The 13,721-nt window shown below is 41.9% G+C and overlaps 1 protein-coding gene across 1 annotated transcript in view; it reads right to left on the bottom strand.

The window, feature by feature from the left end:
- Positions 1 to 13,721, bottom strand: part of Dnah14 (dynein axonemal heavy chain 14) — a 212,252-nt gene that overhangs the window by 149,095 nt on the left and 49,436 nt on the right. The window contains 5 exon segments of the mRNA XM_051148372.1: positions 3,418 to 3,505; positions 9,246 to 9,320; positions 10,120 to 10,238; positions 10,326 to 10,430; positions 12,300 to 12,471. Of these exon segments, the coding sequence (XP_051004329.1) occupies positions 3,418 to 3,505; positions 9,246 to 9,320; positions 10,120 to 10,238; positions 10,326 to 10,430; positions 12,300 to 12,471 (559 nt within the window).

Here is a 13,721-nt window from a genome sequence, read left to right as displayed (position 1 = left end):
ATTCCTAAATACAACCTGCCCAATCTCTGTATGTTACTTGTATGTTGCCAAGGCTGCCCATTTGCTCTTGGACAATCAGTTGTTGTCTTCTTCCCTGGGGACATTACTTGGAAACTATGTCTTACAAGATGTGGTAGGTTCATGACCAGCAGATCAGTGAGTAGCCAGAGCCTGGGGAGTATACAGGAAAAACAACTGCACACTCCGGATTCCACTGTACATATCCTGAGACAATGAGTTGTGAACTACAGCCTCACATGGAAAGATCTACGGTGAGGGAATTCTGTGGATTGTAGTAAAAAATAACTCCCACTTATATGCTTATGTTGAAACATGGTCCAGGACTAGTCAATGTGAGGAGAATTCTGAGTGCTCGCGAGAGTACCCCAAGAAAACTTGACAGGAGTCTTGTGACCTCAGTTTCTTTAAATCACCGAATTGTTCTCATAGTGTGTCCTCATGCTCCTCTGGGTGCACAGACAGGAGGGACTCTGAATAAAGTTGGCTATTGCGTGAGACTTTAGTCCACTTCATTTAGTGACTCCATTTCTCAAGGTCCCACCTTCTCTACAATGGCAACACAAAGGACTTACTCATTACCATATCACAGACAAATGTACATAAAAAAAAAACTCTTTGTGGCCAATATATAGAGCTATCTCACTATCCCATTCTCTCGAAAATATCTTTTATTCAGAGACAACTCTATGTGGAGTTCAAAAGAACTGAAAATTCAAGGGAGCTGTAAATTACACCCTGTGGTAGGAAACGAGCACTAGGTAAGTAGGTAGGGTAGATGGAGGTGGGGGAATCTGGGCAGAAGTTCACTCAATGAAAAGAAAGCCATGCCAGAGTAATTAATTCTAGTGTGCTGCTTAGTGCCAACCACTCCTGGGCTACTAGGAACCTGGGAAGGAGCTCCTTTGAGGGCAGACTGGACGAGCTGAACTTATCAAACTACAGAAGTGTATAGAACCTCCTATAATCCTGTCACTGTCACATAAGCATCTTATACCAGCTTCTCAGCTTAAGATCTGGCATTTACTTAGTCAAGCAGAGAGCGAAATTTCTGTCCACAGTTGTAGGTGACCTCAGTGAAGATTTGAAAATTGTGGTGGGTCAGACAACGTGAAAAATGGGAACTTATTTTTAAATAAGAGAACTATAAGCCAAGTATGATTTCTGCGACATTATTTAATAATGTTACTGTAGTGTGTGTTTGCTACTTTGTGGATTCTTCTCCCTGCCTTTTTCCCATTTCACCCCCATCACTAGAGAGGACAGAAAGAAGGACAGAGGAAAGGGGTGGGGGAAGGGAGAGAGAAAGAAATCTGAATCTAATCTCTTCCCTTTTGCCTCATCTTTGACCATGGCTACCAGCAAACTGTAAACAACCTCCCTAAATGAGCAACAACCAACCACCCTCCTGCCTGTTGGGCCCTAGCATTCATCTTCCCTTTGAAAAGTTCTCAGAATTACAAATGTCACACAATCACAGAAACTATCTGCAGCTGGGAAAACCACACCTCTGCTAGAGCACGGGACAAAAATAGCTGCTGTGGACATTCCAAAGCAGCCCTATAGCCACACACCTGCCATCAAAACAAAAACAAGTTCTTATAATATTTCTGTGGTTTTTTTTAAAAAAGAAATCAAAATTCTAGAATTCTCAAAATGTGTCACTACAGGTTACTTATGGCAAAGGCTTTCTACCTGCATCTCTCCAGATAAACCAGTATCTAATGTTCTCACTGACCCTAATGACTGACAAGTAATACAATTTAATTTTGTTAGTGACATTGCTCGCTTGTGACAAAATATCTGCCAAGAAGTAACAATAAGGGAGAATTCGTCTTGGCCCACGGCTTGAGGGCACAGTTCATCACGTCAGGAAGAGGCATGGTGCGGGAGGGTAGCTGCTCTCAGCTGTGGGATCAGGGGCATGAAGCTGTTTGCTCACACAGAGGGAGAAAGAACAAGGGACCAGCCAGGGCTACAAAATCTTCAGGTCTGCCTCCCACCCCCAACCTCTAGTCACCAGCTTCCTTGAGGCAGGCACCTAGTACCTCTAGCTGGGACTAAGTGCTCAAACACACAAGGGGGCGGGCATTTCACATTCAAACCAAGCCACAGATCTCTGGAGGCCTTATGAATTAGGATCACCCCCTTTCTGATGACCATTCACTCTTTCTAGTGAAAGATCAAAGAAACAAATAAAAAGTCATCTTCTCAACTTCTATGGCTACTCTCCTACTTCCTGTTCTGGCCCGTCTTGCTCTCCACCCCACAGTCTTTTGCTGTACTTGCCATGGCCTTGCCTTTTTATCTATTCCTCAATTGCTGTTCCCTTTGGGGCTCTTCTTTTATCTTCTACTGAGGGAGATTTCAACAATGTCTTAGAACAACTGACAATTTTGGTTTTCTTAGTATCACACTTTTCTAATTTTCCTTCTGTCCCTCTTTTAAAGATGTGTATGTGCCTGTAAATGCATATGTGTACCACATGTATATAGGAGCCACCATAAGAGGTGTCTGATCCCCTGGAGCTGCAGTTACAGAAGGTTGTGAGCTGCCACGTGGGTGCTGGGAATGGAACCTGAGTCCAACACAAGGCAGTAAGTGCTCTTAACCACTGAGCCATTGCTATAGTCTTTCTTTTAACCTCAAGAAAACAATAATGTTCACCCTAATAAGTAAGCAGAATAATGGCTTTCTACAAAGTCACTCATGTCCTAAAACACCTGTGAAGATGGCAAAAGACACACGGCAGACACATGGCAGATGTGGCTAACAATCTTGAGATGGAGGCGTTACTATGTGTTATCTGTGTCACATCCTTACAACAGAGACTTCTGTCTCTGAGCAGGACATCTGACTATGGAAGGATGGCTGGAGGATACAACATGTGCAGCTCTGAAGATGGAGGAAGAGGCTGTAACCTGAGGTGTGCTGCTGACCTTCTCTCTAAGAGCTGGTGGAGGCCAGAAATTAGATTGCCCCTCCAAGAAGCTCCACCCATTCCTGCTGACAATTTAATAGTTCTAAGACATCACGTTTGGAGTAGCTTTTAACAATAAAAATGTGCACAGTGCAACAGAGTTGATGCTTTTAAGAAAATAATTTATGGGCTATCTTCATTTTATGTTATTATCTGAAGTTTTTAAATTCTAGAAAGGTGAATAAATTATATAATGAACACCCATATATCAACCAGCAATTTTCTGTAATATTTTTACTGCATTTATGATATCATTTATGTATCTATAAATATATCCATCTTATTTTTTAAATATATTTCAAAACAACCAGGATACATCAATGCCCTTCATAATAACTTATTTTCCATATTTTTACTTTCTTAACACTGCAACCACAAACTAAATCCTCTCTTCATAATTCAAGGTGACATGAACTCACCACAGTAAGCACCACTTGCCCAGGATGTGACATTATCCAGTCAGAAAAAGTCTGGCTGTTCCAGTCTTCAATACCTTGAATTACAAATCTATAAACCAAAAAGTACATTTATATTATCCATACATGCTCATTGATGATGCCATTTAATGTTTTAGCCTGACCATGTGTCCATGAATAATGCATATTCTTTAAGTTGTCCTTTACCTGTTAGTATCTGGGTTGGTAGTAATATATATATTCTTTAGAGAAGCCATATATTAGATTTGAACTACAATATTATTAATGGTAAAAAGCTAAAAATGTTTTGTTAAGAATAATTTTTACAGGGGCATCTTTGTGGTTTGCCCACACCATATATCACCCCAGGATAGAAACAGAGACAATGGAAAGACAACACATTCATAATTACTTCATGTAAATGCTAATAATCAGCTGGGTTCTAGAAACCTTGCACTGGTTCTCAGAAGATTAGTAAATATGAAAAGTTAGGGTAGCTTTTTCATACACACACACATGCATACATATATAGGAGAGAGAGAGAGAGAGAGAGAGAGAGAGAGAGAGAGAGAGAGAGAGAGAGAGAGAGAGAATATGAAGTTGGGTGGGAGGGAGGTGAGTGAAAGCTGGGAGGAGATGGGAGGGGAATGAATATGATCAAAATATATTGGGTGAATCCCTGGAGGCCTGCTGCCACCCAGGAAGGCCAGCCCTACTTGCATTCCCAGAGGCCTGCTACCATTAGGGACACACACCCCCTTCCCAATTCCATGATGCCATGTCCCTGGGGTGAACCCAGCAGTAGTGAGCTCTGCTCTATGCCCTGTGCACTCCGTTCCCTGGCCCACAGCTCTGGCTGCATCCCTGGAGACCTGCTACCACCTGGGATGGCCAGGTAAGACCGCTTAGCCTCAATTCCCTGCCAGCTGGGTGCCACCCACCAAGTCCAGTAGAGGTGACCTCCGCCATGTCCCTGCTGCCACCAAAGAATCTCAGGCATAGAAGATACTATTGAAAAAAAAATCAATACACCAGTCAAAAAAAATATTAAGTCTAAAAAGTTCCTGACACAAAACATCCAAGAAATCTGGAACACCAGGAAAAGACCAAACCTAAGAATAATAGGAATAGAAGAAGGAGACTTCTTGATTTAAGGCCTAGAAGATATTTTCAACAAAATCATAGAAGAAAATTTCCCCAGTCTAAAGGAAGAGATACCTATAATGTACAAGAAGCTTACAGAACACCAAATAGATTGTACCAAAAAATTCCCATCACATAATAATTAAAACACTAAATATACAGAAAAAATAAAGACTATTAAAAGCTACAAGGGGAAAAGGCCAACATATAAAGACAGACCTATTAGAATTACACCAGACTTTTTAGCAGAGAGACTTTAAAAGCAAGAAGTGCTGGGCAGTTGCCTTGCAGATCCTAAGAGACCACAGATGTCAGCCAAGACTACTATACCCAGCAAAACTTTTAATTATCATATATGGAAAAAATAAGATATTCCATGACAAAATCAAATTTAAACAATATCTTTCCACAAATCCAGCCCTATAGATGATAATAGAAGGAAAACTCCAACACAAGGAAGGAGGTTAACTACACACAAGAAAACATAGGAAATAAGTTATTTTACACCAGCAAAATCAAAAGAAGGAACACACACACACCACCACCACCACCACCACCATCACCATCAAAATAGCAGGAATTAGTATCTCTCAACGTCAATAGACTCAATTTCCCAGTAAAAAGACAGGTTAACAGAATGGATGTGAAAACAGCATCTGTCATTCTGCTGTGTATTAGAAACACACCTCAGCAACAAAAATAGACATTACCTCAGAGTAAAGAGCTGGAAAAAGGTTTTCCAAGCAAACAGACCCATGAAGTAAGCTGGAGTTGCCATAGGAATCTCTAATAAAATAGACTTTCAACCAAAATTAATCAAAGACACGGGGAAGTAAACTTCATACTTCATCAAAGGAAAAATCCACCAAGACAGCTTCTTAATTCTGAACATCTATGCCTCAAAGGCAAGGGCACCCACATTCATATAAGAAACATTACTAAAACTTAAGTCACACATCAGGAGACTTCCATACCCCACTCTCATCTGCTGCATATACTTTAAAAATCTATATTAATTTAGGTTTCCTCTACTTCTTTCTCCTTTCTAACCCTTATCCACCCCAATACCTTCCAACACCCCAACACAAGGTAGGAGAAAAAGAAGGTTAGTGGGGCTTAGGGGCATGGGTCTCTTTACTACTTCCTGCTGGTTAGGGTTGTTAGGTTCCTTGGGACAAGTCCAATCTTTGGTTCAGGACATCTCCAATTTCTTCTTCTCATCAGAACCCCCAATCCCCCACCCCCTCTCCCCCATCTCTGGCCTCAGAATTAAATTAAGTGCCTTTGTCAAAGAGCCCCTCTCAGATCTTGCACAAGGCTAATAACATGCTGCTGTGGACAAATTGAATCATTCCCCCATCCCACACCTGGGATTAAAACAGAAACACATGTACATAACATAATTGAGTTTTGAAAGACACCAAAACCTCCACTACATTCACCAATGCACAGGTCATGCAGACAGAAACTAAACACAGAAATAATGAAACAACAGATGTTATGAATCAAATGGACCTAATAGAAATTAACAGAACATTTCACTCAAACACAAAAAGAGTATACCTTCTCCTCAGCACCTCATGGAACCTTCTCAAAATTTGACCACATACTTGGCCAGAAAGCAAGTCTCAAGAAAACTGAAATCACCCCCTGTATCTTCTCAGATCACCTTGGATTAAAAACACCACCACCAACAGAAACAGAAAGCCTACAAACTCATGGAAACTGAACAACTCTCTACTCAAAGACCACTGGATCAAGGAAGAAATTAGAGACTTTCTAGAATATAATGAAAATGAAGATACAACATACCCAAACTTATGGGACACAATGAAAGCAGTGCTCAGAGGAAAGTTCCTAGAACTAGGTGCCTTCATAAAGAAATAAGAGAGTTTTCATACTAGCAACTTAATAGCACACCTGAAAGCTCTAGAACAAAAAGAAGCTGACTCACTCAAGAGGCATAGATGACAGGAAATAATTAAACTCAGGGATGAAATCAATAAATTAGAAACAAAGAGAATAATACAAAGAATCAATGCAACCAAGAGTTTGTTCTTTGAGAAAAATCAACAGGATAGACAAAACCTTAGCCAAACTAACTAAAAGGCAAAGAGACAATATCCAAATTAACAAAATCAGAAATGAAAAGGAGAACATAACAGACACTAAGGAAATCCAAAGAATCATTAGGCCTTACCTCAAAAACCTGTAAGCCACAAAATTGGAAAATCAAAATGAAATGGATAATTTTTTTGATAGATCCCACTTACCAATGTTAAGTCAAGATCAGGTAAACAATTTAAATATAGCTATAACCCCTAATGAATGACAAGCAGTCATTAAAAGTCTCCCAACTCCCCCCCCCCAAAAAAAGCTCAGCACCAAATGATTTTAGTGCCAAATTCTACCAGACCTTCAAAAAAGAGCTCATACCAATACTCCTCAAACTATTCCACAAAATAGAACTAGAAGAAACACTGTCAAATTCATTTTATCAGGCCACAGTTACCCTGATACCTAAACTACACAAAGATTCAACAAAGAAAGAGAATTTCACGTTAAAGTTATTTTTATAAAATTGTGTTTGTTTCTCAGTTTTTCTCTTAACCTGGTTATCACCCAAATAATTGAGACTTTATTATATTATTTGGTTATCAAGATATACAATACAATACATGAGCAATTATTATTCTATTCGTGACCCTCTATGCTAGCCTGGCTTTCCCCCAGTGTAACTCCTGGAGATGCTTGCACTTTATGGCTTTTCCCAAAGAACTAAGTATCCAGTAGGGCCCAAGGGAAGATGCTTGAATCTTACTGAGAAGGGAAAATAAAATAGACATTTGGGACATGGGTAGGAGAGGTAAAAGAAGGGGATCAGGAAGGATCAAGTGTATGGAGGATGGAGAGAACTGAAATCAGCGAGCATCTCTGGACAAGCTGGAAATCCAGGACAGTGGAAATTCCCAAGATTCTATGAGAGCTACCCTTGCTAAGACTCCTAGCATTAGAGGATATGGAACATGAAACCGTCACCTCCTGTAACCAGCAAGGCTTCCAAGGGAGGGATGGGGACACCAACCCAGCCACAAAACATTCAACCCACAGTTTTTCCTGCCTTTAAGATACACAGGGATAAAGAGGGAGCAGAATTTGAGAGAAGGGCCAACCAATGACTGGGCCCAACTTGAGTCTCATGCCATGAGAGAGAGCCCACCATGACACTATTAGTAATACTCTGCTATACTTGCAGACAGGAGCCTAGTGTAACTGTCATCTGATGGAAACAGATGCAGGGACCCACAACCAAACGTCAGGTGAAGCTCGGGGAATCCTGTAGAAGAGGAGGAAAAATGATTGAAAGAGCCAGAGAGGTCAGGGATACTACAAGAAAACCTACAGAATCAGCTAACCTGGGCCCATCGGGCTTCACACACTGAACCACCCAACCAGCGAGCTTGCAAGAGGCAGACCTGGGCCCCCTGTGCCTATGTAACAGATGCACAGCCTGGTCCTCTGTGGGAAGAGCAGGAGCAGGACTCTGTGTCGGATTCATTCATCCCTTAACTGGACCGCCTTGTCTGGCCTCAGCAGAAGATGTGGCCAGTCCTAGCACAACAGGATATGCCAAGGCAAGCTGCTACCCATGCAAGGCCTCCTCCCCTTCTCTGAGGAGAAAGGGAAGGGGGCCGGGGGAGACAGAGAAAGGGATGGTGAGAGGGAAGGAGGAGAAGAGGAAGGGGAAGTTCCAACCAGGATGTAAAGTAAATAAATTAAGAAAAAATATATTGTATACAAATAGTTTTTAAATAAAAAGTTTAAAATGTAATACAACTGTTCTAGTCAAATTAGTTTTAAAAGCTTATACTCTGTATACTTTCCTCCCTGTAAGTAGAAGACTCTAACAGACTGTAACAGACTACGGTTCAAAAAAGAGACTTGAATATACTAAGTGGGGGCTTTAACTCAGACAACACTTGCGTAGTGTGTACAAAGCCTCAATCTGTCACCAACATGCCTCTTACCTCCAGGTCTACACTGAGTCAATGACTTGTGGGAGTCAAAGCACAACAGACACACAAAACAGTGAGCCTGAGGTCTTGCGACAGCAGGCTGGGGTTGGCATTTGCTCAGGTATTGGCTGATGCTTGATGCCCAGGAACCTCCCCCCCCCTCCGCAACACCTGAGCAGAGCTGCCGCCATGGTTTAGTTGCCTTTCAGAAACAATGAGTTTTTCCATCACACACACATCATGCTCTATTAAAATTCACTGTTTCTCTTAATATTTCACTTACACTGGTAGCTATCCTACACACACACACACACACACACACACACACACACACACACACACTCACATGCACACACACACACTCACACACACACACTCACACACGCACACACACACACAAACACACACACACTCACACACACATGCACACACACACACAAACACACACACACTCACATGCACACACACAAACACACACATATACTCACACACACACACACTCACACACACATGCACATACACACTCACACACACACGCACACACACGCGCACACACTCACACACACATGCACATACACACTCACACACACATGCACACACACATGCACACTATATGTTTACATATTATATATATACACACACATATTTTAAGGTTTTAAGTATTGTACTTACTTCTTTAGCACATCGAACATGCTTTTTTCTACATTTACCATCCATTGTTCTACAGACGCTCTTACACGGATTTTCCTATAATTTGTTTTAAAAATTACAAAAATTACCATAATATTATGGATATTTCTCAACACACATATTACTTATGGGGCAAAGAACTATAACACTGCACCTTCTGGTTTTTACTGGTTTTTCACTAGTAAAAAACATGCAGAAAAATACATAACTTTAGGGAATTCTGATATCATAAATAGTAACATATAACAATTAGATTCCATATAAAATACGAGTTCATGAGAGATAAATTGTATTATAAGGTAGTTTGGGACTTTTCATGATTTTTTTTTTAAAAAAAGTATCTATTACTGGTCGGGGGCTCTGTGGGGTAGGAAGGCTTGGGCACAGCATTGTTTTTCTCATTAAAGCTTGTGTTTGGAGCCAACTGCTGGAGGCAAGGGAACAGTCTGAGGCTGGAAAAGGGGGTCAGTGAGGCCAACAGCCTTGGCTTGTTGCACTTGCCAGGGAACCCACGAAAGTGAAAGCCACCCGGGGTCAGAACAAGGCCAACAACCCTGAGACAGCAGATGTCCATCCCATCTGAAAAATCAGCTTCGTGTGGAACGAAAGCTAGTGGTGTGAATTAATCAGTGCGCAGGTCAGATGCTTTCTTTGATTCAATTTACGTTAAAGTAAAGGTGAGCCGCTAGTGTACTGGGCTGCGGCGGGAGGGGGGCCCATGTGCACACAAGGATATTCTCTTTGAAGAAACAATTTGCTTAGCAGATTGGTATGAAATGTTGAGATTTCAAAGCAGGGAGGGTGGGATAGAGTCTCTACAGAGGCTAAATGTTTGGTCACTGCGTGGTCCTCATACTTGGGTAGCACCAGGCCTTCTCCTTCAGCAGAGATAAGCATCTTCACGGCAGGAGGGCCGACTTCCTGTTTCCATAGCAGCACGTGTCTCACGTTTTCAAAACATTTCACAAGGTGAGGCTGAGAAACAGAACACGCGCGTGCGTCAGTAACACAGTGAGCCTGCCAGAGTGAGGACAAAAGACCGCGAGAGAACGATGCTGTTACCTGCACGGAATTAGGATTTTTGCTGTTAGCTAGAATATCAAGAAGTTCATCGTTGCTGAGGAAGTAAAATCTCGGGAAAATCATTCTTTTAACTTCAAGGTAATCCTGTCCAAAGCCAAGAGAAACGCAGCTGAGAACACACGTTCAACCGTTCTAGGAATCACACCCTCACATTACCTATCGTATTAAAGGTGCAGCATACAGACTACTTCTAGTCAAAATTATAACCCATTATCCACGAGAACTAAACTTCTTAGTAAGGCAAAACTAAAGGGAAAGGAAAATAAAAATGAGCTTACAACAAAGGAACAACCGGGACAGAGCTCTGCCCTGCCACGCATGCGCCACCCAGTTCCCACCATTTCTCATCCCGGTTCACGACTCATCTTTCCAGTCTCATCTTTTGCTACAGAGAAAGAGGTGGCTAACACCTTAGGCCAGCCTACAATGTCATTTTCTTCATTCTTCTTCCATTTTTTTCAGTCTCTCTGGTAGAAGGCTTCTCCTTTCGGTGAAATTTCTCTCATTATAAGAACACAGGACACCCTCTTCGTCCCGTGCTATCTCCTAGCTGCTGCCTACCCACCCATCTTCTCAGACTACTTGGGAAGACCGTTTATTAACTCAAAAATTTAAAAAATACCTTTATTAATTTATTCATATTACATCTCAATTGTTATCCCATACCTTGTATCCTCCCGTTCTTCCCTCCCTCCCATTTTCCCCTTATTCCCCTCCCCTATGGCTGTGACTGAGGGGGACCTCCTCCCCCTGTATATGCTCAAGTCTCTTCTTGGTAGCCTGCTATCCTTCCTCTGAGTGCCACCAGGTCTCCCCATACTCAAGTTTTTTACTCACCTCCCAGGCCACTCACATGCACTACTTGGTCCCTATGGAATCTTTGGGGAGCATCTCCGTTTTATGTTACAGCGTACTTCCAAGCCTACCTTTTACGTCTGTAATTTCACTTTTGTTCTATCCCTTAGCGACCTTGTATTTTCCTTTGCACTGCCCCCCCCCATCCTCTCCATTAATTTTGACACCTAAATTCCATCTTATCATCTCTCTTTACCCCTGATGCTTTTGGACTGTTTGATACACAGCCACTTGCTCTTTTAGCCAGGACCACAACTCTTTACCCACATAAAGAAGCCACTCTTATCTGTAGAAAAGACCTTTCTAGAAGCCTGGCACCTTGGGGAGCTATGGACCTTACATAGATCTGGGAGATAGTGCTGTAAAACTATGGCAGTTAATCTAATAAGTGTGGGGGTGATGGATTGTTTATTGTGCAGGATATATGTACAATGGGGGTCTACGGGACAAAGACAGAATGAAGTGAGATTTCATCATCACTTAGTTCATAATTTAAGATGCATCAATCATTTCTCGAATTTCTTATTTAATATCTTTACATCAGAGTTGACTCTGAGTACTGGATACCATGAGAGGTAAAGCCATGGACCAGGGACTGTCCCAGGGACCAGTTGCAGATGGCCATCTAAGTGTCCTGTGAGCGTTAGCTCTTCAACATGAGCAGAATGAGCTTTCATGGGAGCTTCTGCAGCCCCCGGCTCAGTTTGTGATTACCTTCTGCTTTGCTGGCCAGTCTACAACTCTCTAGGCATTCTATTCCAGTCTCTGCTGCACTTATGACATAATAATGGGAGGGCTAATAAGGTAATGAGCCTTCACTAAGTATTAGGTACTCGCTCTGTGTTAGCTCTGGCGCTTCAAATGCACCATCTAATTCAGTACAAAGCTTGCCTAAACTTAAAGGAAATGTGGCCCTTTGCTTAAGAGTCATGTGATTAGTCTGCCCACTTTTTTTTCTTTTGATGGCGTTTTCATTATACCAAGCAATGGCAGCCAGAGTTAGAAAAGCTGCTGGCTGGGACAGCAGAGACGAAAGTCTACCCTGGCAGCAGGCTCTCCAGTTTGCACAGCACTGCTGCACCTGGTGCCACAGCTCACCTCAAGACTTTTCTTGATGCTTTCAAGATGCTCGTTGCATTTTTTCAGAATGTCAAGGATGCCTGTAGTGATGGTTATATACAAAACATTCAGCTTGTTCAGCACTCTTGACATTATTTCTTTCCACATGACAAGTACCTGGGAGAAAAGTTTTGTTTCGGCTGCCAGCTGCCTTTAAAAATAAAATTAAATGTAAATACGTTTTAAAATGTTATAATTACAATCTATAATATTGTTGAGTTTCTAAGACAATTTTGATATGGTTTGTCTACTTGATTGGATATTTTGTCTATTTTGTATACTCAGTATATATTTTAAGGAAAACAGGATAGATTAAACACAGTGATCACTTATCAAGATTTTACTTAATGTATAACAGAAAATAGAGACATTAAAAATTCTATACAAAATAAACAAAAACTGTCTGTGTCTTAGAAATGCTACAGCCTGGATCTTGAATATCTCCTGAAAGCCAGTGTGTTCTTCTCCTCTGCCCCCGTGGGAAGGGGCAGAACATTTAATATATGGGCCCTACAAGGATGGACGTAGGTTACTGGGTGTGACCCGGAAGAGACACTGAAACTCACTCCAGCCCCTTCTTCCCACCTCTCTGTCCCTAGTCATAGCGTCATGAGAGGAAAGGCCTGTCGTCCGCCCCTGCTGTGATATCCTACCCTGCCACATGTCTAAAGCAACCAGTCAAGCATGTGATGTGATGTGATGTTTATTTATTTACGTGATGATGATGTTGGGTGCTATGTCACATTGAAGGCAAACCCGTAAAAGGAGCTCTGGGTCAGCCATAGGATCTGGGTCTTAAAGGGACACAACTGTGAGGTGAAGGCGGAGGAGCCATTCAGCTGAGGAGCAGGGTTATATATGGCAGTGTATATAGTAAGATTCAAGTTCTGTGGATGGTTACCCAATCATAGATGGTAAGGAAATGAAGGCAGATGCCACCACCGTATACACATTTTTTCTTATGGATAACCATTATTTTACTCATTGGCTAAAAGAATCAAAACCCATACATGGCACAATCAACAGGTACTTGAGTCCATTTCTGCTTCTGTTGGGGTTGATTGAGGCAATGTTTTCAAGACTTGTTTGGTCTCTCTGCTTTGCTCTCTGCTTACTTGGATTCCCCACCGACACTAACTCCGACCTGATTCAAGTTCTCCATGGCTTGGAGCTGGAGGCAGAGAAGGCAGAGTGCCCTGTTCAGCTACTACCACCCTGAATTTGCCTCTTGACTGGCCTCCGGATGGCCGATATAAATGGCATCTACCTCTGGGCTTTCCTCTCAGCAGCAACTTATTGACCCATCTACTGGCTCTGCCCAGATGCCCTCATACAACCAATTTTCAAGCTCCAATTATAAGTGGCACTCTACAGGAGCTTCTTTGTTTTGGCCAACTGGTA

Source organism: Acomys russatus, chromosome 6 (genome assembly GCF_903995435.1).
Source record: "Acomys russatus chromosome 6, mAcoRus1.1, whole genome shotgun sequence".
In the NCBI taxonomy this organism is placed as follows: Eukaryota; Metazoa; Chordata; class Mammalia; order Rodentia; family Muridae; genus Acomys; species Acomys russatus.
This window is presented reverse-complemented; position numbering and strand designations above follow the sequence as displayed.